This window comes from Neovison vison, chromosome 2, assembly GCF_020171115.1.
Source record: "Neovison vison isolate M4711 chromosome 2, ASM_NN_V1, whole genome shotgun sequence".
Taxonomy (NCBI): domain Eukaryota; kingdom Metazoa; phylum Chordata; class Mammalia; order Carnivora; family Mustelidae; genus Neogale; species Neogale vison.
Window position 1 is genome coordinate 206058743 of NC_058092.1, and position 27308 is coordinate 206086050.

At 38.5% G+C, this 27308-nt stretch overlaps 1 protein-coding gene across 4 annotated transcripts in view; it reads right to left on the minus strand.

Moving 5' to 3' along the window:
• Positions 1-27308, minus strand: part of IDE (insulin degrading enzyme) — a 114672-nt gene that overhangs the window by 37648 nt on the left and 49716 nt on the right. For all 4 annotated transcript variants that reach the window (XM_044240111.1, XM_044240108.1, XM_044240109.1 and 1 more), the window contains exons 5-11: positions 18876-18998; positions 13123-13235; positions 12232-12394; positions 11287-11379; positions 10766-10857; positions 9097-9177; positions 7254-7357 (exon numbers count right to left, since the gene is read on the minus strand). In XM_044240111.1, the coding sequence (XP_044096046.1) occupies positions 7254-7357; positions 9097-9177; positions 10766-10857; positions 11287-11379; positions 12232-12394; positions 13123-13235; positions 18876-18998 (769 nt within the window). The remainder of the gene's footprint in view (positions 1-7253; positions 7358-9096; positions 9178-10765; positions 10858-11286; positions 11380-12231; positions 12395-13122; positions 13236-18875; positions 18999-27308) is intronic.

Consider the following 27308-nt stretch of genomic DNA (forward strand, 5'->3'; position numbering starts at 1 on the left):
CTCAGCAGACTCAGTGCCAGCCTGGGACCAATCTTATTTGAATCTTGTGGATAAAGAAGCTCTAGGCCAATAGCTTGATGCCTTGCCATGAGGTCAGTCCTGTCCCTGATCCCACTTCTCCCTTACATCACAATTCAAGTGACAAGGCCTATAGCTTCTCCTACTTGTTCTTACCCATCCTCTCAGAGGTTTGATTCTAGCCTCTGAATGTCCGTCTTGCAGCTGAAAGCCCACTACTTGCAATGAAAACTCCCCTTTACCGAATACCCATCCATTTTCAATGTGTTCCTACTCCTCACTGGACCTTCGCAACTTCAGTGCCTGACCATCAGAACCACTGTCTATTTCTTATTTATTCTAGACAAAATACTCTACCTGGCTAGCTGGACTTAGTCCTACTGCCTGGGGTAGGGTAGATAAAAGCAATCTGACTAACCTCTCTGTGAGCATGGCTGACTAATCTCCCAGCTGATGGTATTCCTGATCTGGCCTAGCTGCCTCTGACCACTACCAGTTCAAAAAACATGCTGAGGGGCTCCCGGGTGGCTCAGTGGGTTAAAGCCTCTGCCTTCAGCTCAGGTCATGATCCCAGGTTCTGGGATCGAGCCCCACATCAGGTTCTCTGCTCAGCAGGGAGCCTGCTTCTCCCTCTCTCTCTCTCTTCCTGCCTCTCTGCCTACTTGGGATCTCTGTCAAATAAATAAATAATCTTGTAAAAATTAAAAAAAAAAAAACATGCTGAATAAGAATATATTCCATACAAACCCAGGGAGGAATCATAGGGCTTAATGGATGGAAGAGTTCTGTTACTGTGTCCAGAAGAAGTGTTCATGTTGGCATTTTGAGAATTCCTTTTGAGGGGTATACAAAGGGTGCATATAGAACTCACATGGCCACATGAAGGACACATAATGTTTGTTAAGGACTTTCTTTCAATACATGGGAGAACCTGCTAAGACTCAGCCCAAGAAAGTGCTTCTACTCTTGCTGACTTCCTAAAAAAATGAATGGGCTAAGTCTCAAGGAGAACTCTGAAAATTGTGTTAGGAAGTAAAATAACTTGGTAGACAGATGGTATTACCATCTTCTCTTCCACAAGGTGCCCGATTTTGGACAAGCTTGTTATACTGATGGCTTTGGTCTCCCTGAATGACAGCCCACGCATCAGAACAATGTACAAGAGGTTGATGACAACTCATAAACATTCATGAAGCATTCATTTGGGAGTGGACACGGCCCCTGCAACAAGAGCACTTTCAACTCTGTCCTGAGAGAAAGTGAAAAAGCTCGGGGACAACTGCCAGAGGCTTTGGAGGATGACTTCTGACACAAAATGCAACAGACACTGGCAGCTGCGCAGTAATGCCCAGGTTACAAAGGGGGAAATAAAAGGGGACTGACCAGGTACAATCCTAAGGGATTTAGACAACTGTCTGCCAAAGTAAAGTGGATGGGTAACATTTGAAATGTTACTCTAAGCAAGTATATATGAAATAGATGAACACAGTTCCCTCAAACAAGGCAAACATCTAATACTGGCCTAACAAAGAGGGATACGTTTGCAAAACAAGAATTAGTGTACCACTGAAGAATTTAGAACTGAAACATACAGTGAAAGACAATGTAAAAATAAATTACAGGGCACAGACCTGTACCCCTGGGGCTAATAATACATTATATGTTAATATAAATAAATAAATAAATAAATAAATAAATAAATAATAGGGGTGCCTGGGTGGCTCAGTCCGTTAAGCCTCTGCCTTCAGCTCAAGTCATAATCTCAGGGTCCTAGAATCAAGCCCCGCATCGGGCTCTCTGCTCAGCAGGAAGCCTGCTTCCCCCTTTCCCTATGCCTGCTTCTCTGCCTACTTGTAACCTCTCTCTCTCTGTCAAGTAAATAAATAAAAAAATCTTAAATAAATTAAAAAATCTTAAATAAATAAATAAAGGTAAGCAGGAGGAATAACAAAAGAGAAACAGCATATACTTATCAAACTTACATCAAAATCTACAAACCAGAGTATAAAAGTGTAAGAGACTTAAGTTAGGAGAAAAAGAAGAGAAAGCACAGTAATCTAAGTATGCCATGGAGAGCTGCAAAATATTTAACTGCAGGCAGCTGAGAGAAACTAGCACAGAGACTGCTGCATCCTTAGACTATCTGCTGGAAATCTAATTATGCTTAAAAATAGTCTTGACGAAAAAATTATAAAAAAAAAAATAGTCTTGACGAGTTTTTTAAGTGTGTGTATGTGACAATGCTTTTTTTTTTTTTTTTTTTTAAGATTTTACTTATTTATTTGACCGGGAGAGACAGGGATCACAAGTGGGCAGAGAGGCAGGCGGGGGGGGTGGGGGTGGGGGGGGGAGCAGGCCCCCTGCTGAGCAGAGAGCTCAACATGGGGCTCAATCCCAGGACCCCGAGATCATGACCTGAGCGGAAGGCAAAGGCTTAACCCACTGAGCCACCCAGGCTATTCTTTAATTCTATCCACAAAGAATTGGCTGCTGATATGGTACTATATGGTCCTTAGAAAAAGAAGAGAAAAGAACTTTTCTTTTCAAACTGAAACTTACAGCAGTGAACTTACAGTGAAACTTACAGCAGTGGGCTAGAATGAATGCCCACTACCAACTTCAAGTCAGCCATTCAGAAATGTTCAGAGGAAATGAACAGCTGTTATGGCTGGACAGGACTCTTTCAGAAACAAGAAACATCCTGACTATAGACCATCAGGAATATGGCTCCCCAGACATGATTTCTCATGAGACTTTGGCAAATAATTCCTGAGAGAGCAAAGAAAGACATCCAAGAATGAGGAGAGGCTTCACAGGTAACTGTGATGAATTCAAACAGAATTAGTACAGAGAGTACAGATCTGGCCATCAGAAACTTGGATTCTGGTCAATACTCTGACTCATTTTCTTTGAGATCTTGCCAAAATCACAGTTAAGATCTAAATTAGGCAAGCCTCTGAGCTTCGGTTTCATTACTTTTTAAATAAGGATTCTAAGTAGATGAATTCTATCCTTCCACCGGAAGAATTCTACCGTATCATGATATCAAATCCTATTTCCAAAAAACATGCCTCAAAGAAGAAAAAAAGTACAAAAAAAAAATTTATTGATGAGATCCAAAGCCTTAAAGAACTGTAATAGGAAGGAAAGAAATTGAGGTTCATGAAGTGTGCTAAAAAACACTTTTTAAAGGGGTTTCTTAAAGAAAGAAGGAATCAAGAAAGGTTAGGCTAAAGGCTTAGAGAAGTCAACCACCTTTTTTTGAACCCTTGGTAACTTGAATCTGAAAAAAACACAGTTCTTACCTGGAAGGACCTCATAATCCAACAGGACATAAGACCTAAAGCAAAATGTGATACACTGGTCTTAGGCTGGCAGATGACAGGACTAATAACATCTTATTTATATTGTTTTTAGAAAACACATGGGCCGAGGTGCCTGCGTGGCTCAGTCCATTAAGCAATTGCCTTCAGCTCAGGTCATGATCCCAGGTACTGGGACTGAGGCCCACGCTGGGCTCTCTGCTCAGAGAGGAGCCTGCTTCACCCTCTCTCTCTGCCCCTCCTGCTGCTTGTGCACACTCTCTCCCTCAAATAAATAAATAAAATCTTGAAGAAAAAAGAAAAAACATGGGTCTTTAAACTGCAAAGGTGGACCAAACAACAGAAAAAAGGTGGTCAAAACTCGGGCCAGGATTAATGAGTGAGCCAGCCAAGTAATTCAAATGAATTCACATTTCCAGTGCAGATCATTCACATTCTCTGATACTTAGGCAACTAACAAATCCCAGAAGGATCACTGCCCACCACCTTTTAGATATACTAGAGGTGAGGCACCTGAGGTGACTCAGTCGTTAAGCATCTGCCTTTGGCTCGGGTCATGATCCCAGGGTCCTAGGATCAAGCCCTGCATTGGGCTCCCTGCTCAGCAAGGAGCCTGCTTCTCCCTCTCCCACTCCCCTGCTTGTGTTCCCTCTCTCGCTATGTCTTTCTCTGACAAATAAATAAAATCTTAAAAAAAAAAAAGGAAGAAAGAAAAGAAATACCAAAGGATGGGAGAAGAGGCAGAAGATGGAGATGGACAAATGTTCTAATTTTCAGAAAGGGAAAGGAGTGGAGCCTAAAAAAGCATAAGCCATAGGCACTGACCTCTCATAAAATTCTAGTGAACTATCAGACTACCAAACATTTAGACAAGAACACAGTATCCTAGGACCTGCATGGATTCAGCAAGAACTCCTAAGCAAAGATTTACTTATGATTTAAGCAGGGCATGTAACCAAGACCTTATAGCCATATTTGTAGATTTAATTTGGCAAAACGGAAATCCTGGGGGTGCCTGGGTGGCTCAGTGGGTTAAGCCTCTGCCTTCGGCTCAGGTCATGATCCCAGGGTCCTAGGATTGAGCCCCGCATCAGGCTCCCTGCTCAGTGGGGAGCCTGCTTCCTCCTCTCTCTCTGCCGCCTACCTCCCTTGCCTACTTGTGATCTGTCTGTCAAATAAATAAATAAAAACTTAAAAAAAAAAAAAAACGAAAATTCTGTCACATAGTACAACATAGATGAATCTAATAGACATTATGTTAAGTGAAACAAAGATATATTGTATGCGTTAATTGATATTATGTAGTAAGTAGTCAAATTCGTGAAAACAAAACAGAATGGTGGTTACCAGGAGATGGTAGGAGGGAGAAAAGAAGACTTGTTGGTCAATGGGCACAGTTTCAGTTTTAAAAGGTGAAAAAGTTCTGGAGATCTGCTGCACAATATGAATATATTTAACAATATGAACATAATACTGAATTGTAAACCTAGAAATGGTTAAAACTGTAAATTTCAAAAAAAAAAACCTGTAAATTTCATGTGTTTACCACAACAACAAAAATCCTCTGAGCATGTATGTGTGGGCCTATTTCTGGACTCTGTTCTATGCTAATGATTTCTTTTTGATCCTCAGGCCAATGCACAATGTCTTAATTAACAAAGCTTTATAGTTAGCCTTCAAATCCAGTAGCTTGAGTTTTCCAACTTTTGTTTTTATGTTCAAGGATGTTAGGGCTGGGCACATGGGTGTCTCAGTTGGTTCAGCATCTGACTTTTGGTTTCAGCTCAAGTCATTATCTCAGGATCCTGGGTTCAGGTCCCCGGTCGGGCTCCCCATCTCTCTCCTGATGCCCTTCCCCCTGCCCTACATCTGCTCTCACTCTAAAATAAATAAATAAATCTTAAAAAAAAAAAAAAGAAAAAAAGGTGTATGGATAATCCAGGTCCTTTGTATGCCCACAGGTATTTTGGAATCAATTTACCAATTACTGAAAGGAGAAAAGGCTACTAGGATTTTTATTGTGATTACACAGAGTTCTGAATCAGCCTGGAAAAAATTTAATAGCAAGTCTCCTAACAAGGTCTTTAACTTCTTTCAGCACTCTTTCATAGTTTTGTATGATGAAGTCTTGCTTATTTTTGATTAAATTCATTCCTAGTTATTTTACATTTTTGTTGCTATTGTAAATACTTTTTCTTTCAAGTCTGAAATAATTACAAATGCATAGAAGTTACAAAAATAATACAGGGAGGTTCCATGTACTCTTCACCCAGTTCCCTCAATGGTTACATCTTACATTAATTAGAGTAAAATACCCAAACAAGGAAAACTGTATTTGATAGAATGTGTACACAGAATGAGTTCTATGCCATTTTATCATATTTATCACATTATACAACTACCAATAATATTTTTTTTTTAAGATTTTATTTATTTATTTGACAGATGAAGATTACAAGTAGGCAGAGAGGCAAGCAGAGAGAGAGAGGGGGAAGCAGACTCCCTGGTGAGCAGAGAGCCCGATGCGGGGCTCAATTCCAGGACCCTGGGATCATGACCTGAGCTGAAGGCAGAGGCTTAACCCACTAAGCCACCCAGGCGCCCCACCAATAATATTTCTTTTAATTTTCCCATCGTTTGTTGCCAGTACATGTCTGGAAAAATGCAAACAATGGTAACTAGGAAAAAGACATTGATGGAACAGTTCGATCAGAAGGATTTTTCTTCTCCAAAATCTTCAGCCAGATTGTTGATTTTATTCATAAAATGACTGTTCCAAAAAACATATTTACTCAATCTCCATGGTCCCAGGAGAATTTTGGAAATACATGCTTAACAGAGGAGAAAAATAAAAAATGCAAAATATGTGCCCCTTAAATATATTTCTGGTATTACTTCACTTTGGAAAACATGGATGAAATTCAATTTTGAGGCAGAAATATCATGGGATAGTTCATAAGCTCTGTAGGGCTGAACCTCCTCTAATAAGAACACCTTTGTTACTGTGAGACCTCCTCCAACTTTTCATCTCCTGGTTAATCACTGGTCAGTGAGGCGGCTTTTGAGACTGTAATCCTTACTTCCACTTAAGAAAAAAGAGGGTGTCCTCACTTGTTTATGAAGCCACATATGTACAGTGATTTGAGTTGGGATGAAGTCAGGTTAAGATGATCTATTACTACATTTTAATCATGATAATGAAATTATGATTTTTTTTTAAAAAAAATACTTACTTATTTGAGAGAGAGGGAATGAGTGGGAGAATGAGAAAGAGATAGAGATGGGGAAGAATCCTCAACAGACTCCCTTCTGAGCATGAAGCCTGATGCGGGCTCAATCCCAGGACCCTGAGGTCATGACCTGAGCCAAAATCAGGAGTCAGAAGCCCAACCGACTGAGCTACCCAGGCACCCCTTGCTTCATTTTTTCAAAAAAAGTCTTCATGGTTTTGGGGCGCCTGGGTGGCTCAGTAGGTTAAGCCTCTGCCTTTGGCTCAGGTCATGATCTCAGGGTCCTGGGACGGAGCCCCACATCCAGCTCTCTGCTTAGTGAAGAGCCTGCTTCCCCACCCGCCCCCCACCTGCCTACTTGTGATCCCTTTGTCAAATAAGTAAATAACATCTTTAAAATAAATAAATAAATAATAAATTAAAAGTCCTCATGTTTTAGAGGTCCTTCCTAAAAATAATCTAGAGTGGAGGAAAAATGAGTGAGGAGTAGTGTTTGAAGATAACAAAGGCTGGTCATGTTTTGATTTGCTGATGTTTGGTATTGCTTCACTATACTATTCTTTCTACTTTAATCATGCTCCATAACAAGTTTAAAAGCGTATTATTCACAGTTCCAAATTTTCAGCTTCTAACCATTATTGAAAATATAGTACATAGCAGTAACATCTATAGAGTGACTCACCGGACATTTTCTGGTCTGAGTTTGTCAAGAACCATCTCTATTAAGTCAGGTCTAAATTCTTCCAGTAAATATTCAGCTGTGAGCACTTCTTCTAGGGGATAATACTTATTAAAAGGAAAATAAATAGATAAATGAAATGTGCAAGGCTACTACAGAGTTTAACTTGTTAAAAGCAAACAAATCTCTAACACTTAAACCCATTATTTTACATCCCCCCCCACCATCCTCCTTCAACTAAATTTTACTCAGCTGGAAAAATTTCCTTTTTCTTTCTTACCACACTTGAAGCAGTTTCCTATTGCAGGATGATTTTACAGTTAATCCCCAAATACATTTACATTATTGAGAGCAAAATCACAATTTTTTCAGGGAAAAGTGTAATATTTCTGGCTAAAAACTGAATCCTTGTTAATGAAGAAAATTTGATAGTGAAATGCTGACACCTGTAGGATTCTTACCATAAGGTACATACATCTTTACAAATAGAATTTCCTCTCAAATTTCTATGAATGAAATTTAAAAAGCATTTAGAAAGGTGCTGGGGGAGGAGTGGCTTTTTATTAGTAAGAGCAACTTCTAATATTCTGAGACAGACTGAGTCACTTGTTCAACAAATACTTAACAAACATCTACTCTGTGCCAGGCAAGACAGATGATGTCCCTGCTCCCTAATGAGCTTATATTCCTTTTATTTATTTATTTATTTTGGTATAAAATAATGCAGTTAATAATAACAATAATTCATTTGGGGATTAAGACTCAAGGCTGAACTAAAATACAGAACAATGAACACGTAAGTTAGGAGAGGGAGTGACCAGAGTTTTAAGGTTTTGGTTTTTTTTATTCCAGTTTGGTTAACATAGAGTGTTACATTAGTTTCTAATGTACAGTGATTCAACAATTCTATATTATTGCTCAGTGTTCATCAACGTAAATGCACTCTTAATCCCCTTCACTTACTGGACCCAAAGAGCTTATATTCTAATTAGGAGGGACGCAGACAATAAACAAATTGTGTAGTTATAGTGATAGGTGCTATGAAATGAAAAGGGGCAGGACATGACTGAGAGGTCAGGGAAGGTCTCTGAGAGGAAGACACACTTAAGTGGAAACCCAAATAAGAATCAAGCCATGCAAAGACAAGAGAGAGAAGAGTTCTAGGTAGAGAAAACAGCTAATGTAAAAGGTTCCACAAGGGAGAATAAACTTAACACTTGAAGATTAGGCAAGCAGGCAGCCAGTACAGCTGGAGGGGAAAGAGAACAGGGAGATGGGTTGGGGAGTCATATAGAACATGGTTAGAGAATCAGGCAGATCACTTTGTAATCCAACATGACATTTTGGACTTTATTCTGATAGGAAACTACTGAAGGATTACACAGAGAAGACAAACAATCTGATTCTGGTTTTCAAAATATTACTGAGGCTGAAAAAATAAACTATAGTGTGAAACAAGAGGGAAAACAGAGATCCCAGATAAGAGATTATAATGGTAGTCCAGGCAAGAAATGATGGTAGCTCAGACTAGGGTAGTAGCAACAGAAATAGAGACCAGTAGATGATCTATATAGCTTTCACACAATCAGCAACTGATACATTGTAGAATTGAAAATATTTAAATCCAAGAAACAAAATGCCTCTGTAATGAAAAATATTATAGATGATCATTTTTAGGGTGATGAAAATTAAGATTTTAAGCACGGTTTGACATCAAAGTTTGCCAGGTTGCTACAACATCTTAAGTTTTATACTACAGTTTCCATTTTTATCATTCATGTAGTACTGAAGGTAATATATGCAGGATCACAAAAATACTCTATATACTAATGTATAACAAACTTACATGCAATATTCCTGCAATCTTAGAGGTATAGCCCCGTGGCCTCTCTTTATCTTTAAACCTAAATGCAACAGCATTCAAGTCCTAAAATGGAAAATTAATCCAATTACACTTAAGTCAACTACTACTTAGAAATACTTTTAAAAAGTTCTTTTTTTAGTGTCTAGCTTGCACTACAGACCTTCTACCCCATATTTAACTTTATCAGGAAAAATCAGCTATGCTTGATTTAGAAATGTACAGAACACAAATGAAAATAACCAAAACAGAATATGATTGTTTAGCCTAAAATATTGAAATTATTAGTCAAAGAATTTAGGAAAATTGTGCAAGAACTTTGCAAGATCAACAGTTACACAGATGATCATTTCGTTGATCCATTTAGAGAACTGCACCCAGATTAGAAGCTCCTATCCTAAGTTCCACAAGCAGAGTATCCCTTTAAACTTTAACCTAAGTAAAAAGGATTTCTTTTGGGCACCTGGGTGGCTCAGTTGGTTAAGCGGCTGCCTTTGGCTCAGGTTATGATCCCAGGGTCCTGGGATAGAGTCCCACATACAGGCTCCCTGCTCAGTGGGGATCCTGCTTCTCCCTCTGCCTGCTGCTCCCCCACTTGTGCTATCTCTCACTCACTCTCTCTCTCAAATAAAGAAAATCTGGAAAAAAAAAAACACAAAAAACCAGGATTTCTCTCTTTTTATTTATTCATTTTTTTAATTTGACAGAGAGAGAGATCACAAGTAAGTAGAGAGGCAGGCAGACGGAGAGGGGGAAGCAGGCTCCTCGCTGAGCAGAGAGCCTAATGCGGGACTGGATCCCAGGACCTTGAGATCATGACCTGAGTTGAAGGCTTAATCCACCGAGCCACCTAGGCGCCCGGATTTCTCTCATCTTAAAAATACATTTCAGAATCTCAATAAGCCTTAAATTTAAAGCACATATTTCTAAAAAACATTTTAAAGAAGGCTTTAAAATTCTGGCAGGGACACCTGGGTGGCACGGGTGATTGAGTGTCCAACTCCTGGTCTTGGCTCAGGTCATGTCTCAAGGTTGTGGGATCGAGCCCTGTGTCTGCTTAAACACTGCCCTTCTCGCTGTCCCTCTACCCTGTGCACACTCTCTCTCAAATAAATTGAACTTTAAAAATAAAGTAATAATAGTAAAATTCTGAAAGAGAACATCTGCTTTATTAAAAAATAGTAAGAGATAGCCAGGCTTTTCCAAACATACAACAAAAAAAGCACTTTTAAGAACATAATCATATAAAAAACAATTCACAATTTCTTTGAAAGTTCACTGTAGATTTTTGTCAGCAGATCTGAAAATGACAGAGGCTCATGAAGCTTTTGGCATACACTATGGTAAGCCCTGATAGATACAAGCTTAAGAAACTGCTGGCTTTGTTCTGAGGGACAGTAAAACAATTCCCCCCACCCCCAAAAAAAGTTACTTGATGCCTTAGCCCTAATTGTGCCCCAGGCAGCCAATCAGAGTAGTACAACTAAGCTTAACTAAAGCTATTACACATTGCAAGATTTTAGAGTTTAAATAACAACAACAAAAAACCCCAAAAACTTTAAAAGTTTCATTGGGCCTTAAATTTAAATTAATTCACATATATATGTTTCCTGAAAAAATTTCCTTAAGAAAAATTTTGGTGAAACAAAATTACCTTGCACTCTTGGAAAACCCATTCTTGAGGTCCTTCTGCACGTAACTTCTGAATGTACTGAAACATGTGCAAAATTATATCTTCAACGTGTACTGGAAGAAAGGGGCACACTTAAAAACCATTCAGTCCTTGTATCCTTCAAAGCAGTGAGCTCACTCCTAAGGTAAAGTCAGGTAGGTAGAAATGGAGTCCTCACCTCCCTGACACTGGTTTTAGGGTTCCACACACATGGCCCTCCAGGCTCTAGGACATGGGACAGAAGGGACTTTGGGGAAGTTAATGAGCTGACGAAAGGCCAAGGACACATTTCATAAATGTAACATAATGACAGGTTGTTAAGGAGGAAAAAATCATCCATGAAATGAAGGCCAAGCTGCATATGAAAAATACAATGGATGAATTGTATGAATTAAAGGCTTTATGGCTTTACTACATAAAAGAGATCCACAGCATTTAGAAATGTTTAAGAATTTATCATAAGAAGTCAATTTTCATTAAAAAACAAACAGGTCAATACTTACATAATCCTTCCTCAGTCAGGTCCACATTAATGATAAAAAACATAAAACCTCGGGCTCCTTCCTTCTGTCCACCAACAAGAGTATTTACCCAGCCTGTAAAGTTCAAAGAAAATCAAAAGAGGCTTGTATGTGTGGCTTCCTTTAAGATAAAGAATTTTTTTTAAATTTATATTACACGTTCCCAAGATATTAGAATGGACCATTTGCACAAAAGAGCAGAAAAAATTGGTTCAGAAAAACTGTTTTGGACACTGTGGAAGACTGAAGGGATTTTTTTGGGTTGGGAGGTTTCCTCAGGACTCTTCAAGTCATAAAAGAAGAGCCTGAGCTGAGAGGGGCCGTGGAAATCACGTACTAATTAGATCCTTGTACAACCTCTGGTCTGATGGGTAAGAGCAGGCCAATAAATAATGTGTACTGTTATTCCACAGAGATGATAAACAATACCAACGTGAGCTTTTACTTTTGAAACTTTTTTTTTTTTTTAAAGATTTTACTTATTTATTTGACAAACAGAGATCACAAGTAGGCAGAGCGGCAGGCAGAGAGAGAGGGGGGAAGCAGGCTCCCTGCTGAGTAGGGAGCCCGATGTGGGGCTCGATCCCAGGACCCTGGGATCATGACCTGAGCCAAAGGCAGAGGCTTAACCCCCTGAGCCACCCAGGCCCCCCAAACCTGTCTGTTATTTAAAACGTGTAGCACAATCTCTTGAAAAGTCTAAACCTCGCTGCACAATACTGAAGAGTAAAACAAATTCTGGCGGCAGGGGGAGAACCCAGAGCAAAAAATCAAAAGCACACTAATAACCCCACCTCACTCTCCCATAAACCCAAAACTGTCTCATCCAAATATGTTCCTTCACACAAAAAAATCTAGGAGAAAATGAGAGCCAGAGTAAAAGGATGTGGGGTACTACCCTCAGAAGCTGGTACTCAAAAGACTTACCTTTTGATTTAAGTTCTGATAACAGACTTCCAGGACCTTCATGACCAATGAGATGACCAAGATAATGGCCAGGATTTGATTTGTAGTATTTCTGAAGGTCAGGTATGGGAAAAGTCACATAAAGATTCCTAATGTCCTTAATGGGTACTATTTTGTAAAGTTGCTGGAAAAAAAATCAAGAAAGATTAGCAATATCAACTCCTACTGAATAAAATATTTATGAACTATGAAGAATACAGATTTTCATGGAAAAATCCCAAATTCAAGAGAACCAATTGCCCCATAGAAAACTGTACTGACCACAAACAATAATTGGCTTGGGCTCTTTCTAAATGGACTTTCATTACAGTTGGTGTACAGCCCATGTCTGGTCCCCTCGGCCATGCGGCTCAATATGCTTGCCTTCTGTCACTGGAGAACAGCCTCTACAGTTTAGCAAGGCTCTAATTACCAAAACTACTTTTAGTATGCAAAGATCGGATATATATCGATATCTCTTTGGTGATACATATCCCCAATAAATGTGAAACTGATTCATCTATCGAAACAAATATTAAAAACTGTATAAACAGGGGCGCCTTGGTGGTTCAGTCAGTTGGGTGTCTGCCTTCAACTCGGGTCATGGTCTCTGGGTCCTGGGATCGAACCCCACATTGGTCTTTCTGCTCAGTGGGGAGTCTGCTTCTCTCTCTCTCTCCTTGTCTGCCTTTCCCCACCACTCATTTTCTCTCTCTCTCAAAATAGATTAATTAAATCCTTAAAAAAAAAAAAAGGATGAAAAAAACCTGAATAAAAAAAACTTCCAAAATTGTTCATCTACTCTTTAGTAAACTGGCATATATTATGATCCTGAATTAAAAAAGAAAAAATAACAGAAATACATGCACTTACTTTAAGATGTTCTTCTTGGAAAGGGTGTTCAGGAAATTCTGGCAGTGGGACATTTTTGTTCTCAACTTCAGAAAATAACTTTACCACCAGATCAGTTAGGTCGTCTAAAGATTCTGTAAGAAAATAATGAAAACAGAACTTAAACTACTCGTAACATGACAGGAAGTATTTAAAACCTCAGGATCTTTTATACATATATAAAATCACTATATTGTATACCTTAAACTTATCCAATGTTACATGTCAATCATATCTCAGTAAAGCTAAACAAAACCTTAAGATCTCCTGAAAAACCTCCAGACTATTAAAAAGAAAACCTATGATTTTTTTAAAGCTGCACCTGATGAAATTGAAGTACTCTGCTCAATCCCGTCAGTGCCTGTGCGACTTCTGAAGCTGAGCCATATCGATAACTATACCTCACACATGTCTAGCTCTTTATGGTTTAAAAACTGTTTTACAAATGCTGTCTTGCAATAAATTTAAAACGTGTATTAAAACAGTAAAAGAAGAGTTGGCTGCATTTGGAAAACTATTTGATCTACAACTGCCAACAGGCACATACTAAACCATCAGCTGATAGATGGTAACATACACTTTATGAACAGACACAGTCTAAGCCCATTGTTAAAAGTCAAATATTAGAGCTTGTGAGTAATTCTGTGGGAAAGAGTACAAAATAGTGAAAAGAGTCCTGGGTGGGGAGACTAGAAAACTTGGATCCTAACCCTGGCTTCACCAACCGTATCAACTGACTACGTGGACAACCCTGGTCAACCACTTCAGGCTCTGTAAAATGAGAACACTGGGGGAGATGATCACAAGTCTCTTCCGAGGTCTAACATTATATGGTTCTATATCATAATGTGCCAAACCCATTCAAAGGCTTGTAATTACTGTTAGAATGAAATGGCCACTTGAAGTTATTCTATGTTATCACCTACCTATATTCTTTTATAAAGAGTTATACTTGAAAAGTTTATAGAGATGTATGATATATTCACTGCAGCATTTTTTTAGAACAAAAACTAGAGATGACCTTAACATCTATGAGTATGTGAATATTATTAAATGTCTATACATTAGAATTTTATGCAGTCATTAATAAGGGAGAGATCTCTATGGGCTGATACAAAAATATCTTAAAGCTCTATTAAGTGAAAATAGCAGGCAATCTCAATTTTTTTAACAGGCATACTTACGTGTGAGTATATTAACAAAATTCCACTTTTGGAAGTATAACAAAAAATGACTTAAGGTGAGATTTTTGAGTAGAGGGCACTGTTATTACAGGATGGGAGGAAAGAGAAAAACTTGATTTCTACTTTATATCTTTCTACATGGAGTAAATTTTTTTCTGTGTATACGTATTTCCATCATTCAAAAAATTAAAAAGCAAAAAAAGGACTGGGTTTTTTGTTGTTGTTGTTTTCTTTTTTTTTTTTTAATTTTTTTTTTTTAAAGATTTTATTTATTTATTTGAGAGAGAGAGACAGTGAGAGAGAGCATGAGCGAGGAGAAGGTCAGAGAGCGAAGCAGACTCCCCATGGAGCTGGGAGCCCGATGTGGGACTCGATCCCGGGACTCCAGGATCACGCCCTGAGCCGAAGGCAGTCGTCCAACCAACTGAGCCACCCAGGCGTCCCGTTGTTTTCTTTTTAAGTAATCTGTATGTCCAACATGGGGCTTGAACTCATGGAACCTGAGATCAAGAGTGACATGCTCTGACTGAGCCAGCCAGGTGACCAAAAGGTTATCTTTTAATAAACAAGATAACCACTCACCTTGATTCTGTCTCCTCAAGAAGAGGGTATTTATATATGGTATAAACATTCAAATCACCTGTTACTGTCAGGAAGCATTTGGATCAAGTAAGAAATTTCCCTCAGTATTCTGTAACCCATTTTGAACTTTTCCATGAACTTTTTAAGAGAACACTTAATCACTATTTGAGATTTGCCTTTATATAGTACGAAATTCTCTTTGAGGCCTATGAATATGAGCATTTGTACTTCACATATTAAATGTACATATTTTTACTTCTTTTTTTTTTTTAAGATTTTATTTATTTATTAGACAGAGACCACAAGTAGGCAGAGAGGCAGGCAGAGAGAGAGGAGGAAGCAGGCTCCCCGTGGAGCAGAGAGCCCGATGCAGGGCTCGATCCCAAGACCCTGGGATCATGACCTGAGCTGAAAGCAGAGGCTTTAACCCACTGAGCCACCCAGGTGCCCCTTTACTTCTATTTTTCCTGACATGTACACAGGACCTCAAATTGTCCAGAACCCAGTACAAGGCGGACCAGTGGCTACTCGTTATATGACAACGAAGCTCAGGAATGGAGTAAGTGTATCTGGAGCAAGAGACAGCAGGCGTATCTTTATGCACAGATGGAACATGTGACTTGGAACAAGGTTGGGCAGTATACAAAGCTTTACCAGCCTGAGGGGCTGGCAAGAGCGAGGCTCTTTAGGGCAAGGTTCTCCCAGGTGAGCCTTTCAGGTATTTCTACCCTGAAAGCGTTAAGTTCACAGTGTAGTTTTTTAAAGGTAAAGCAGCTCTACAATACTGCAGTCTGTCTTTTCCCCTCTGCAGTGCGCTACGGAACATCGAAGCAAGTCCCTTTCATCGTGACATCATGAGGACTTGGCAATCCCAGGGTCCGTACTTGATAGTTACCTATTTGCCAAGCTTCCAGGTAATTAGTGCTGTCACAACTAGAAGGATGGTCCCGAGGGAGAACAGAGAAAAACCTTTTTTGTCCCTTTGTGATAGAGATCCTTCCACATGGTTACTCTTTCTCTCCCCCTCATCCTAGAAGAAGGAGCAGATTTTCTATTAAACCCGAGAGTTCCTGTTTCCTCCTCACACCTCTTGTACTGCAAGGACACCTCTCCCAGGCCCTCATCAAATATACTGAACTGAGCACAGGTCAGTCCCACTAGGAGAGTGGTGTGTATGCAATCAGGAAACTGAAACATCTGTTTCTTTTAGACACTTGCTTTGTCACTTCCAATAAACAGGGAACAAGGAAGGCAGGCCTCCTGGATGATTCATCTGTTGTCATTATCACTTGCCCAGTAAGTGCTTACTGAAATCAAGTGTTTTTTATTTCAACACAACACAGATAAAAATATTCCCAGGACTAGGCTCTAAATACCCAGGGTTACTTAACACTCTAGAACTAGCTACTGTTAGTAGCAAGCACACAGAGTTACAGACTCCTTTTATTTTATTGCCTTCACTCCTTGGACCCATTTTATATCCTGGTTCCTATTACCAACTTAAAATATATATAGTTGCTTATTTTCTACTTACAAATGTAACATTTGCCAAAAGTAGAAAACGAACAACAAATGCAAAAAGAAGGAAACAAAAGTTGCTCATAATCTCAGGATTACGGGATGCTAAAAGCAGCTACCGTTTATGGAGCATTTGGTGTGTGCCATGCACCATGCTAAACACTTCCTCGTTACCCTGATTAAACCTCATAACAGCTTGTGAGGTAGTACACCTCCATTTTAAAAATGTAAAAACTAGAGTTCAGAGATCTGAAAAGTCTGTTAGCTCAAGGCCGCATAGCTAAGTAGGTGGTATATCTGGAATTCAAACTCAAGTTGGAAGAGTCTAGAGCAGAGTCCCAACTACTATATCACATTACATTTCTAGTATCTGTTTTTCTATTTTGTCTTATGTCTATACTATATATGTCTATTATAAGTTTTTATAAATCCCCAAAGAGACCATATAGCACATTGTTTTTATAGAGTGCTTTTGCTTTCTATTGGACATATTAAGAATATTTTCCCATGTTACTGAAACACTGTCATAATATTATTTATTCATTCAGTATATATTTACCATGTGCCTATAATGTGCCAAGCACTAACTCAGGCACTGGGGACAAAGCAGTGAACAGAATAGCTTCTATTCTCAAGTACATTACTTTCTAGTATGGTGGACAATGATAAAGAAATATTTAATATTTCAGTGATAATAAATGTTGTAAAGAAAAATAAAGTAGGAAGGAGAACAGAAAGTGGGAGAAGACATGCAGTTTTCTATAAGATGCCATATTACATAGCTATAACATCATTATTTAACCTATCTTCCATTAGTTGAACAATCAGACCATTTCTAATTTTTCACTAATACTATACTGACAGAAATATCCTAGTACATCCACTTTTTGAACAACTCTGGTTATTTCCTTAGACTGCATTTCTAGAAGTAAAAACAAACTTTTTAAGGGTGATACATCTTGTTAATCTGTTCTCCAGAAAGTCTAGAACAACTGCATAAATTGTATACACCATCACCAATACAAAAAGGGCACTGCTCCTCCATAATGAATATTACTTAAAACAAAAACAAAATTATAGTAATTTAACAGGAGGAAACAGTACATTGTCTTACTTAATTTGCATTTAAAAAGTCAAACCTTTATGTGGAAGTACCCAAGTATCCACAAATAAATGAATGAATAAAGATGTGATATATAGAGAGAGAGACAGAGAGAGAGAGAGAATGGATTATATTACTTATCCATAAAAAAGAATGAAATCTTACCATCTGCAACAACACTGACAGAGCTAGACGGCATAATGCTAAGGGAAATAAGTCAGTCAGAGAAAGACCAATACTATATGATTTCATTCTTTTTTTTTTTTTTTTCAGCGTAACAGTATTCATTATTTTTGCACCACACCCAGTGCTCCATACAATCCGTGCCCTCTCTAATACCCACCACCTGGTTCCCCCAACCTCCCATCCCCCGCTGCTTTAAACCCCTCCGACTGTTTTTCATTCTTATGTGGAATTTAAGAAACAAAACAAGGGGAAGGAGAGAGACAAAGAAACAGACTCTAATGACAGAGAACAAACTGATGGTTACCAGAGGGTAAATTGAGGGGATGGATGGAATAGGTGATGGGGGATTATGAAACACACTTTTGTCATGATGAGCACTGGGTAATGTACAGAATTGTTGAATCAGTATATTGTACACCTGAAACTAATATAACACTGTATATTAACCAACTGGAATTAAAATTAAAACTTAAAAAAATAAAATTAAAAAATAAGAAAATAAAGTCAAACCTTTAAACCTTTATTTATATTCCAAATCATTTTTCCAGTGTACCATCATCTGATTCCACCCACCCTTTACCTGCCTTTTAATCCTATTCCTAGTTTTCTGAATTGCTACAAGGTCAAATCTATTAACCTGTTTATACTTCCTTTCTTTGCTTTTATATGTTTATAGAACCTACTATATTTTTTTATATATAGGGCCTAATATATATTTTTTTCAGGTCTCCATTTTAAAGCATCTATACTCCTTTTTATTTTTTTATTTTTTAAAGATTTTATTTATTTATTTGACAGAGAGAGGTCACAAGTAGGCAGAGAGGCAGGCAGAGAGGCAGGCAGAGAGAGAGAGGAGGAAGCAGGCTCCCTGCTGAGCAGAGAGCCCGATGCGGGACTCGATCCCAGGACCCCGAGATCATGACCCGAGCCGAAGGCAGCGGCTTAACCCACTGAGCCACCCAGGCGCCCCGAAAGCATCTATACTCCTTTTTAGAATACAGAGTTAAAAACAAAATTCCCCTCCACATATTCTCCAACAAGGAGATCATTTTCAAAAGCCTCTCTGTAGATAAAAGGCTGTATATTCTTCTCCCAATACTTTGAAAGAGTCAAATGGAAAACTAAGATTATCCAATTCTATAGAAAATTTTAAGGATTCTTACCTCGACCTAACACACAAATAGCCATTAAGTTGGATGAATAATAAGTAGAATGGAATTTCAGTAGCTCCTGTCTGACATCAATGCCTTCTTGGTTTGGTCTAGTCTCTAAAGTATATTTGTTACCTGAAAAGGAGAAAAACATTTTTTAGAAAAAGAAAAATATATGAACTTTAAAGTTATGGAATTGTTATGGACATTGCTATAAAGTAAACTTAAAAAACAGAGATCTAGCTAACACACATAATGATTAGTTAATATGTCTGAATGTAAGCTGGATACAGGAAAGAAGAATACAAATTAATAACATTTTAAACCACAGAGAGTGTCCCCTTAGGAACTTAAAGGGCTTTATGAAAATTATACACCTTAAAATCCCTATGAGATAGTAGGTATTATGAGCACTTATAGGACAAAATGAGATCTACATGGCCTCCATTCACACTTACTTTAATTTTCAATTCCCTATGTACTCCATAATTAATTGAAGAAAGTCACTAAGGGATCTTTTTGGAACTTGCCAAGTTACTTGTGGAAAGAAATGTACTATTCTTGGCTGTAACATTAAATTTGTGATGTGAATTCTCATGGATTTGATCTAGACTGGTAAAAATAGGATGCAATGCTAATTTTATAAGTCTCAAGCAATGTGCATACATATATATGAACCACGGAGATCTCTTACAACATGTAATAACTCAATTACAGTGAACCAGGCAAGTCAAAAGCAAATGGTCACAATCTCTAAGTACTACCTTTCTAATAAAAATCCTGCCATTTAGGAACTCAGAGAATTCTAGTGATTGGAGTCTCCCCCAAAATAGCATCTTGACTAGAAATATCCTAAAATTTTTGTATAACAACTTTAATTGTTGTTCCTTCTTACACTACTAAATGGGTTGCTTTCATCTGCAGAGAACACATTCTTGGGGCGCCTGGGTGGCTCAGTCAGTTAAGCATCTGTCTTCAGTTCAGGTCATCCAGGGTCCTGGGATTGGCTCCCTGCTCAGCAGAGAGCCTGCTTCTCCCTCTCCTTGCCACTCTGCCTACTTGTGCTATCTCTTTGTCAAATAAATAAATAAAATCCTTAAAAAAAAATTCTTTATATATTTTCTTTCCTTGGGCCATTATAATGGCTATGCTGAACTGGCATTGGAAGAGTCCCTTTCATTAACTTGGGTATCTACAGAGAACCACCAGATGGCGCTCTTATATCCAGTCTTTAGCTCTGTATGGCTGCATAGTCCTGAGCCAAGGTGCCATGCCTCAATGTTTGAATCCACAGATCTAGAGGAGAGTGTGTGCAAGCAACAGCCTAACAATGCGCTTATTGAACTTTTTCTAGTCACAAAGCAATCAAATGTACTCAATATTCACTAGCAGTAGCTTTTTAGTCAAGTTTTCAGGTTCTTAACCAGTCCTCTCAGTTTCTTACTTAAGAAATTACTTAAATTCAATTCCAGATTTGCTCTACTTGGGGTCCTGAAACATCCCCTCACTCTATCTAAGGGATTCAAGTGCTCTTAAAAGTATCCAGAAGAGGGGCGCCTGGGTGGCTCCATCAGTTAAGCATCTGCGTTCAGCTCAGGTCATAATCCCAGGGTCCTGGGACCCAGTCCCACACTGGGCTCCCTGCTCTGTGGAGAGTCGGCTTCTCCCTCTCTCTATACCTCTGCCCCCTTCTTGTTCTCGCTCTCTCTCACAAATAAATAAATATGATCTTTAAAAAAAAATACCTAGAAGAAAAAGCACTTTTTGCTGGGTAATGATTTGAAGTTCTCTCATATTAAGGTAAAACTTGCGTACTTATGGTGTCTTCCTTTTCTACTAACCGAAGATTCTAAAAGCCTCAATTCCAGAGGGTACTAGCCATTATAGTTTCCTTAGTCATTTAGACTGTGAAGCTCAGATTTCTATAATATGTGAACTAAATGACACTGGGACACTCAAGTTTGGAGAAATTAAGTTTTATTTCAACAGACTATAAATGTCATAGTGTGAGATCAAAACCAGAATTTTAGTCTAAATTTGATCTGATTTGTCAACTCACAGTCAGGTCAATATTCTCGGTTTAAAAAAAAACAGCCCTCGTGGGGCGCCTGGGTGGCTCAGTGGGTTAAAGCCTCTGCCTTCGGCTCAGGTCATGATCTCGGGGTCCTGGGATCGAGCCCCGCATCGGGCTCTTTGCTCAGCGGGGAGCCTGCTTCCCTTCCTCTCTCTGCCTGCCTCTCTGCCTACTTGTGATCTCTCTCTGTCAAATAAATAAAAATAAAATATTAAAAAAAAATTAAAAACACAGCCCTCAGATCAAAGCTTATGAAGACCGAGATCATGGCCTCCCTCCATCTAGAACATAAAAGTTCCATCAGGTTAGCCAGCTCTAGAACATCCTACTTTAACTTCAATGCACCTGAATATCCTACCATTCTAGTCCCTATTCTTTTATCTTTAGGCCCATTTTAAAAATAAGAGATGGGGGGCCCCTGGGTGGCTCAGTGGGTTAAGCCACTGCCTTCAGCTCAGGTCATGATCTCAGGGTCCTGGGATCGAGTCCTGCATCGGGCTCTCTGCTCAGCAGGGAGCCTACTTCCCTACCTCTCTCTCGCTGCCTGCCTCTCTGCCTACTTGTGATCTCTCTCTGTCAAATAAATAAATAAAATCTTAAAAAAAAAAGAGATGGGGCACCTGGATGGGTCAGTCAACTGAGCATCTGACTCTTGATTTCAGCTCTGGTCACAATCTTGGGGTTGTGGCTCTGTGCTCGGTAGGGAATTTGCTTCTTTCCCTCTGCCTCTGCCCCTCCCCCTGTGCCCACATGTGCCTGCTCACATGCTCATACTCTCTTTCTAAAATAAATAAATCTCAATAAATAAATAAATAAATAAAAATAAAAATAGAGATAAAGTAGAAACATACGCCAAACACACTAGACCACAGATTATGGCAAAACACTGACAATGCTGTATTAAAATGAGCAAAAGAACTGCGACAGAATACGAGACTAGCAAAGAGAATGAATAATCCACTGTTTCTATCCAACAGTATGAACAAAGTTCACAACCTCAAGGTAGAGTGAGAGAAGTCAAACACAAAAGAATACACAGTTTTTCATTTCATTTATATAAAGCATAAAAACAGGCAAAACTAACCTGGGTTACTAGAAGTCAGACAGAGGTTACCCTTAGGGGATGGACAGTGACTACAAAAGGGCACAAAGAGGACTAGGGAGGTGCAGGTAATGCTCTGTTTCTTCACTTGTTCCATGGTGTGCTCAGTTTTTGAAAATTCAGTGATTCATATATAAATAACAGCAGAACATTCATTTACTTGATTCTTCAAATAGCAACAAAAGTAAGAATAACAAGAATAATTGATCAGAACCACACACAGGCTTATGCATACTTGCTATACTTTACAACACAAAGTTAAAAGGAACAAAGAGACAAAGGAATCATTGTCAACAACAATGCAGCTCACTTGAGGTCCTGTATCTAATGATATGGGACCTCTGGCCAAACTGCTAAAGAGAAGCTCAGTCACATTTGCTCTGAAAAATGGCTTTTAAGCCATAAATAGATAACTATTCCATCAATCTACATATTCTTTGCTGCCTAGATGTTTTCATCTTTCCTATTACACGATGACAGAAAGAAATTACAGTCCACTTGGGAACACAGCCCAGCATGGCAGCTCCATGTCCTGCGAGGTACCTGAATCAGAAGAAGGAAGGGGTTCTCCACTGTAACTATCTCAGGATCAGGATAGTCAGCTCTCAATCCATTGACAGAGAAACACGGATACTAGGTATGATGAGCCAACCAAAAATTTTTTTAAAATAATAAATCAATACATACATACAAAGCATTTTTCTTGGCAAGTTGCAGAGGAAGAAGTCAAAGATTTAAAGAATAAGAAAGAACTGACCAGCATACCATCACGGCTACATGACCGTGTAGCAAGGAATACAGGTGACATTTAGGAGCTCAGAGCAGCCCCTGGTTGACAGCCAGCATGGAAATGGTGATCTCAGTCTTATGGCTAAAAGGAACTGAATTTTGCCTATGGTTAAGAATAACCTTGGAAGATATTTCTCCCAGGTGGGCATTTTATGTAGTCAATATCTTGATTTCAGCCTTGTGATACCCTGAGCAGAGAATTCCATGCCACGCCATGCCGGACTTCAGACCTATAAAACTAGGAGCTAATAAATGGGTACTGTTTTATAATAATAATTCTTTAAAAATTTTTATTTATTTACTTGAGAGAGAGAGTGAACAAAGAGGGAGAGGGAGAAGCAGACACCCCACTGAGCAGGGAGCACAACACAGGCTCGATCCCAGGACCCTGAGATCACTACCTGAGCCGAAGGCACATGTTTAACAGACTGAGCCACCCAGGTATGCCTGTAATAATTTTAAAAATCCAAAAAAACAAATGGCCAAAGAATCAGGCTCGCTGTTAAGTTTATTAATCCTTTTATAACAAATCCTTTAAAAGAGTTTACTAAAAACAGGAAGGCTAGCTGATGGAATTTCTCAAGAAACAATGAGACAAGGAAATGAAAGGACAAGCAGGACATAAAGCACAGAACTCCGTAATTAGTCCTTAAATCAACTGGGTTCTGCTAGTGTTGGTGGCAAGACCCTTAGGCAGAGAATTGCAAGAAACAGGCACCAGCTTTGGTGCTCACAGAGCTCTCATCTCATCCAGCCTCAGCCAGCTTCCGTTGCATGACCTTAAGCAAATTACTGGACTCCCCTTAGGTTCAGTCTCCATTCTGACATTGGTAGGTTTATACCAAATTAGAAAAAAAAAAAAAATCCGTGTAAAAAAGCTTAAGAATAATATTTACATTCAATAAATAGCAAAAATATGAAAGTCTGATGACAGCAGCTGTGATTTAGGGATGCACAGAAACAAGAACTCAGCCACCGCAAGGGAAAGTATGAACTGAATCAACTGCTATAAGCGCCAGTTTGGCAGATGTACCAAATGTGAGGACGGACATACCCTATGACACGGTAATTCCCTACAGAACTCTGTGCAAAAGGACACATGTCCGAGAATGCTCACAGCAGCACTATTCCATTAACAGGAAAACATAAACAGTGACACAATCAATTTGTCAAATAGCAGCAATGAAAATTAAAAAACTCACCAGAGGTACATTCACCAACTTACAAATATAATGGTGAATGAAAAATACAAGTGGCAGAGATTATTCAGAATAAAATACCATTTTTGTAAAACTAAAGACTATATTAGTTTAGTTTACCTCTAAACATAATGTTTAGAGGTAAATACATGACTAGCGATTTTTTTTTTTTTTTTAAAACATGAGACCTGACAGTCACCAAACTTAAGATAGTGGTTATGTCCCAGAAGCAGGGAGGAAAAGGCAACTGGAGAAAAAAACATCAGATGTTCACACTGTATTTGTAATGCTCTGCATCTTTAAGTACTATGTAGAGAATGACCTGCCAAATGCTTCTGAACTTATCTCTTTTATGACATAACGATTCTGTAAAAATGTTAACATATTCAAGAGAATACTTGATGTATAACAAAATAAACACAATAAACAGTAGCTACTGCTGTTATGCTGTCAACTGTAGGAAGGACTCCTGGTTTCTGAGAATATCACAGAAACCATGACACTGTAGTAGAGAAGAAAGCTCAGGAAATGGTCTAGATGACTTTCCTCTACGTAAGAATCAATTCGTGGAGAACAATGTGAATATGGCTGGGATACCAAATACCAAGCAGTTCAATCCCTAGACACATACTGCCCTAACTTGGTGCTAACTCAGTGAGGTCATTCCTATCAAACTAAAATGCTGCTACCAAAATCCTGACTCCTACCTTTCTGGCTCTGTTACCATTCCAGGGAGCTCCAGCAGTGGACTGAGGACATCAGGGTTGCTGACTGGGACACTTCCACTCTGGGCTGAAGAGAGCACTGGCTTGGCAGATGGGAGACTCAGGGTTTCTTGTCCTGACTCCATCATGTATCAATTAAGCAACCTTGGAAAAGCCTCTCAATATCTCCAAGGGGTCATTTATTTGATCTGCAAAATAGGGGCAATATGGATACATGCCCAGTTGTTAAGAGCTGGGGCTCAATCCCTGACTCCTCTGTCTCCCAGCCGCGAGACACAGGCAAGTCTCTTAACCTCACTAGACCCCAGTTTCCTTATTTGTAACTAAGAATAATAAGAGAACCAAACTCACAGGATTGCAAGGATTGAATGAATAGCCTCTGTCAGACAATAACTATTAAATATTAACCTGGATTGTCATGAAGATGATGAAAAGTGAAAATGGAGATGAAAAAGGTTTTGTAAACTATAAAGCTCAGTAAATACGATCTTCTACTTTCACTGCTACAACTATTTTAAACACTATTAAAAAGAGAAAAACTTACAAACTCAGTACTAATAGATACAAATACTGAATTTATTTTCCTAGAAAATTCTGGGGCCAGGAATATATTCCTTACATTGTAGGAAAGACTGAGTTTGAAGTTTTAGAAATCTGTTTTAGAATCTAAAGCTGTCTTCAACCTTGTCTGATAAGGTGTTCAAGGAAAGATCAAGTTGACAGTAATAACCATGAAAATCTTAAATGTTCTCTGTTAACCCAAAATTCTAAAAGTTAGTATTATCTATAGCTCGTTACTTGAAATTACATTTGACCCTTGAACAACATGAGTTTGAACTTCGTAGATCCAGTCCTATGCAGACTTTTTTTCAATAAATACAGTACATGTGTAAAAAAAAATAGTAGGCTAAAAAAATAAATAAATAAATAAATAAATAAATACAGTACATGTGTAAATGAATACAATTAAATAAATACTATAAATGTACTTTTTCTTATGATTCTCTTTTCTCCGGCTTACTTTAAGAATACAGTATACAACACATAGAATATATAAAATCCATGTTAACTGATTGTTCATGTTATTGGTAAGGCTTCTGGTCCACATAGGCTTCTGGTCCACATAAGATTTTGGGAAGTCAAAAGTTACACAAGAGGGGCACCTGGCTGGCTCAGACAGAGGACTGTGCAACTCCCACACTGTTCAAGGATTGAATGTATTATAAATCTTTTTTTCTAAAAAAGCTCTTTCTTCCTGCTATAACAATCTTCTAAAAATCCTGGAAGAGACTAGGGCCTTTTGAGACACATGTGAATTTTCCCATAAAATTAAAAAGGGCAATTCTCCTGCCCCTGGGTTAGTACATACAAGTACAGGATGCAAATTAAGAGACAGGACTAGAAGTGAAAACCTCACAAGTGCCCTAATAAAGCACCTGTACACTTGATTAATCCAGTTCTGGATTCCCGTAAATTTCTAGTTTTCCATAGACACATATCCTAGCAAGGAAAAAAACAAGACAGTAAAAACATCCTGGAAAAACTTAGGGACTATTAAATGACTAAGTGGGCTGAAACATATCAAATATTTGTAATGTCCAAACAAATTGAGTCATCATCCAAGGATGCTAGGGAACCAACTCATTATTTTGAAAACTGTAAATGAAGGGAATGAATCAAGCATTTGTCGGGGTGCCTTTCCTATAATAACTACTATTCAAATAGGAGAAGAAATAACCGAATTAGAATTAGGGAGGTGAAGCACTGAGAATCAATGATTGCGACACTACAAATAGAGAGACAACTAGACTTTATATGCCCCATGATGGAAGAACCACCACCTATATACACTCTTGTCCAAAAACACCCCAACTACCAATTTGTGGAAATTGTGACAGAGGTCAGAGGAATATGTTAAACTACATCATTGGGATGCACGCAGGAAAATCTGGGCTATGAAAAATTCTATACAGCAACCAACTTAATCCTTCATTAACTAAATTCTAGGGGGGTAAGAGGAGGGAATTGAAGGATGAACCTATACCTACAGACCAAAAGATATTTAAAGACCTATCAATTAGTAACATTTCAACATTATGTGGACCCTAATCCAAATAAACTTTAAAAAATTATAGATTTTTATGAGACAACTAGAAATTTGAAAACTAGATATTGGAGATTAGTGATACTGTTATTTTTGTCGTTGTTAAAAGAGTCATTATCTTTTAGAGACATATATTGAAATATTTGTGAGTAAAAGGATATGATGTTTAGGAACTCTTCAAAATAATACAAGAGGGTAAATGCAAATGTGGATTAGCCAGGACTGGCCAGGGGCACAGTATCTGTCTACTATTGTAGGTTTTAAAGTCTTCATTTAAAAAGGAGAAAGGGATGGAGAGATGGGAGAAATGGTAAAAAATTAACTGTTATCGGGGTCCCATTCTGGGTCATTATCATCATCCCAAGATCAGAAGTCAATTACCTTCGGGTTTATATTTCATACTTTTCAATTCTAATCTATTTTCTTGCTCTGTTCCTCTTCCTATGGAAAAG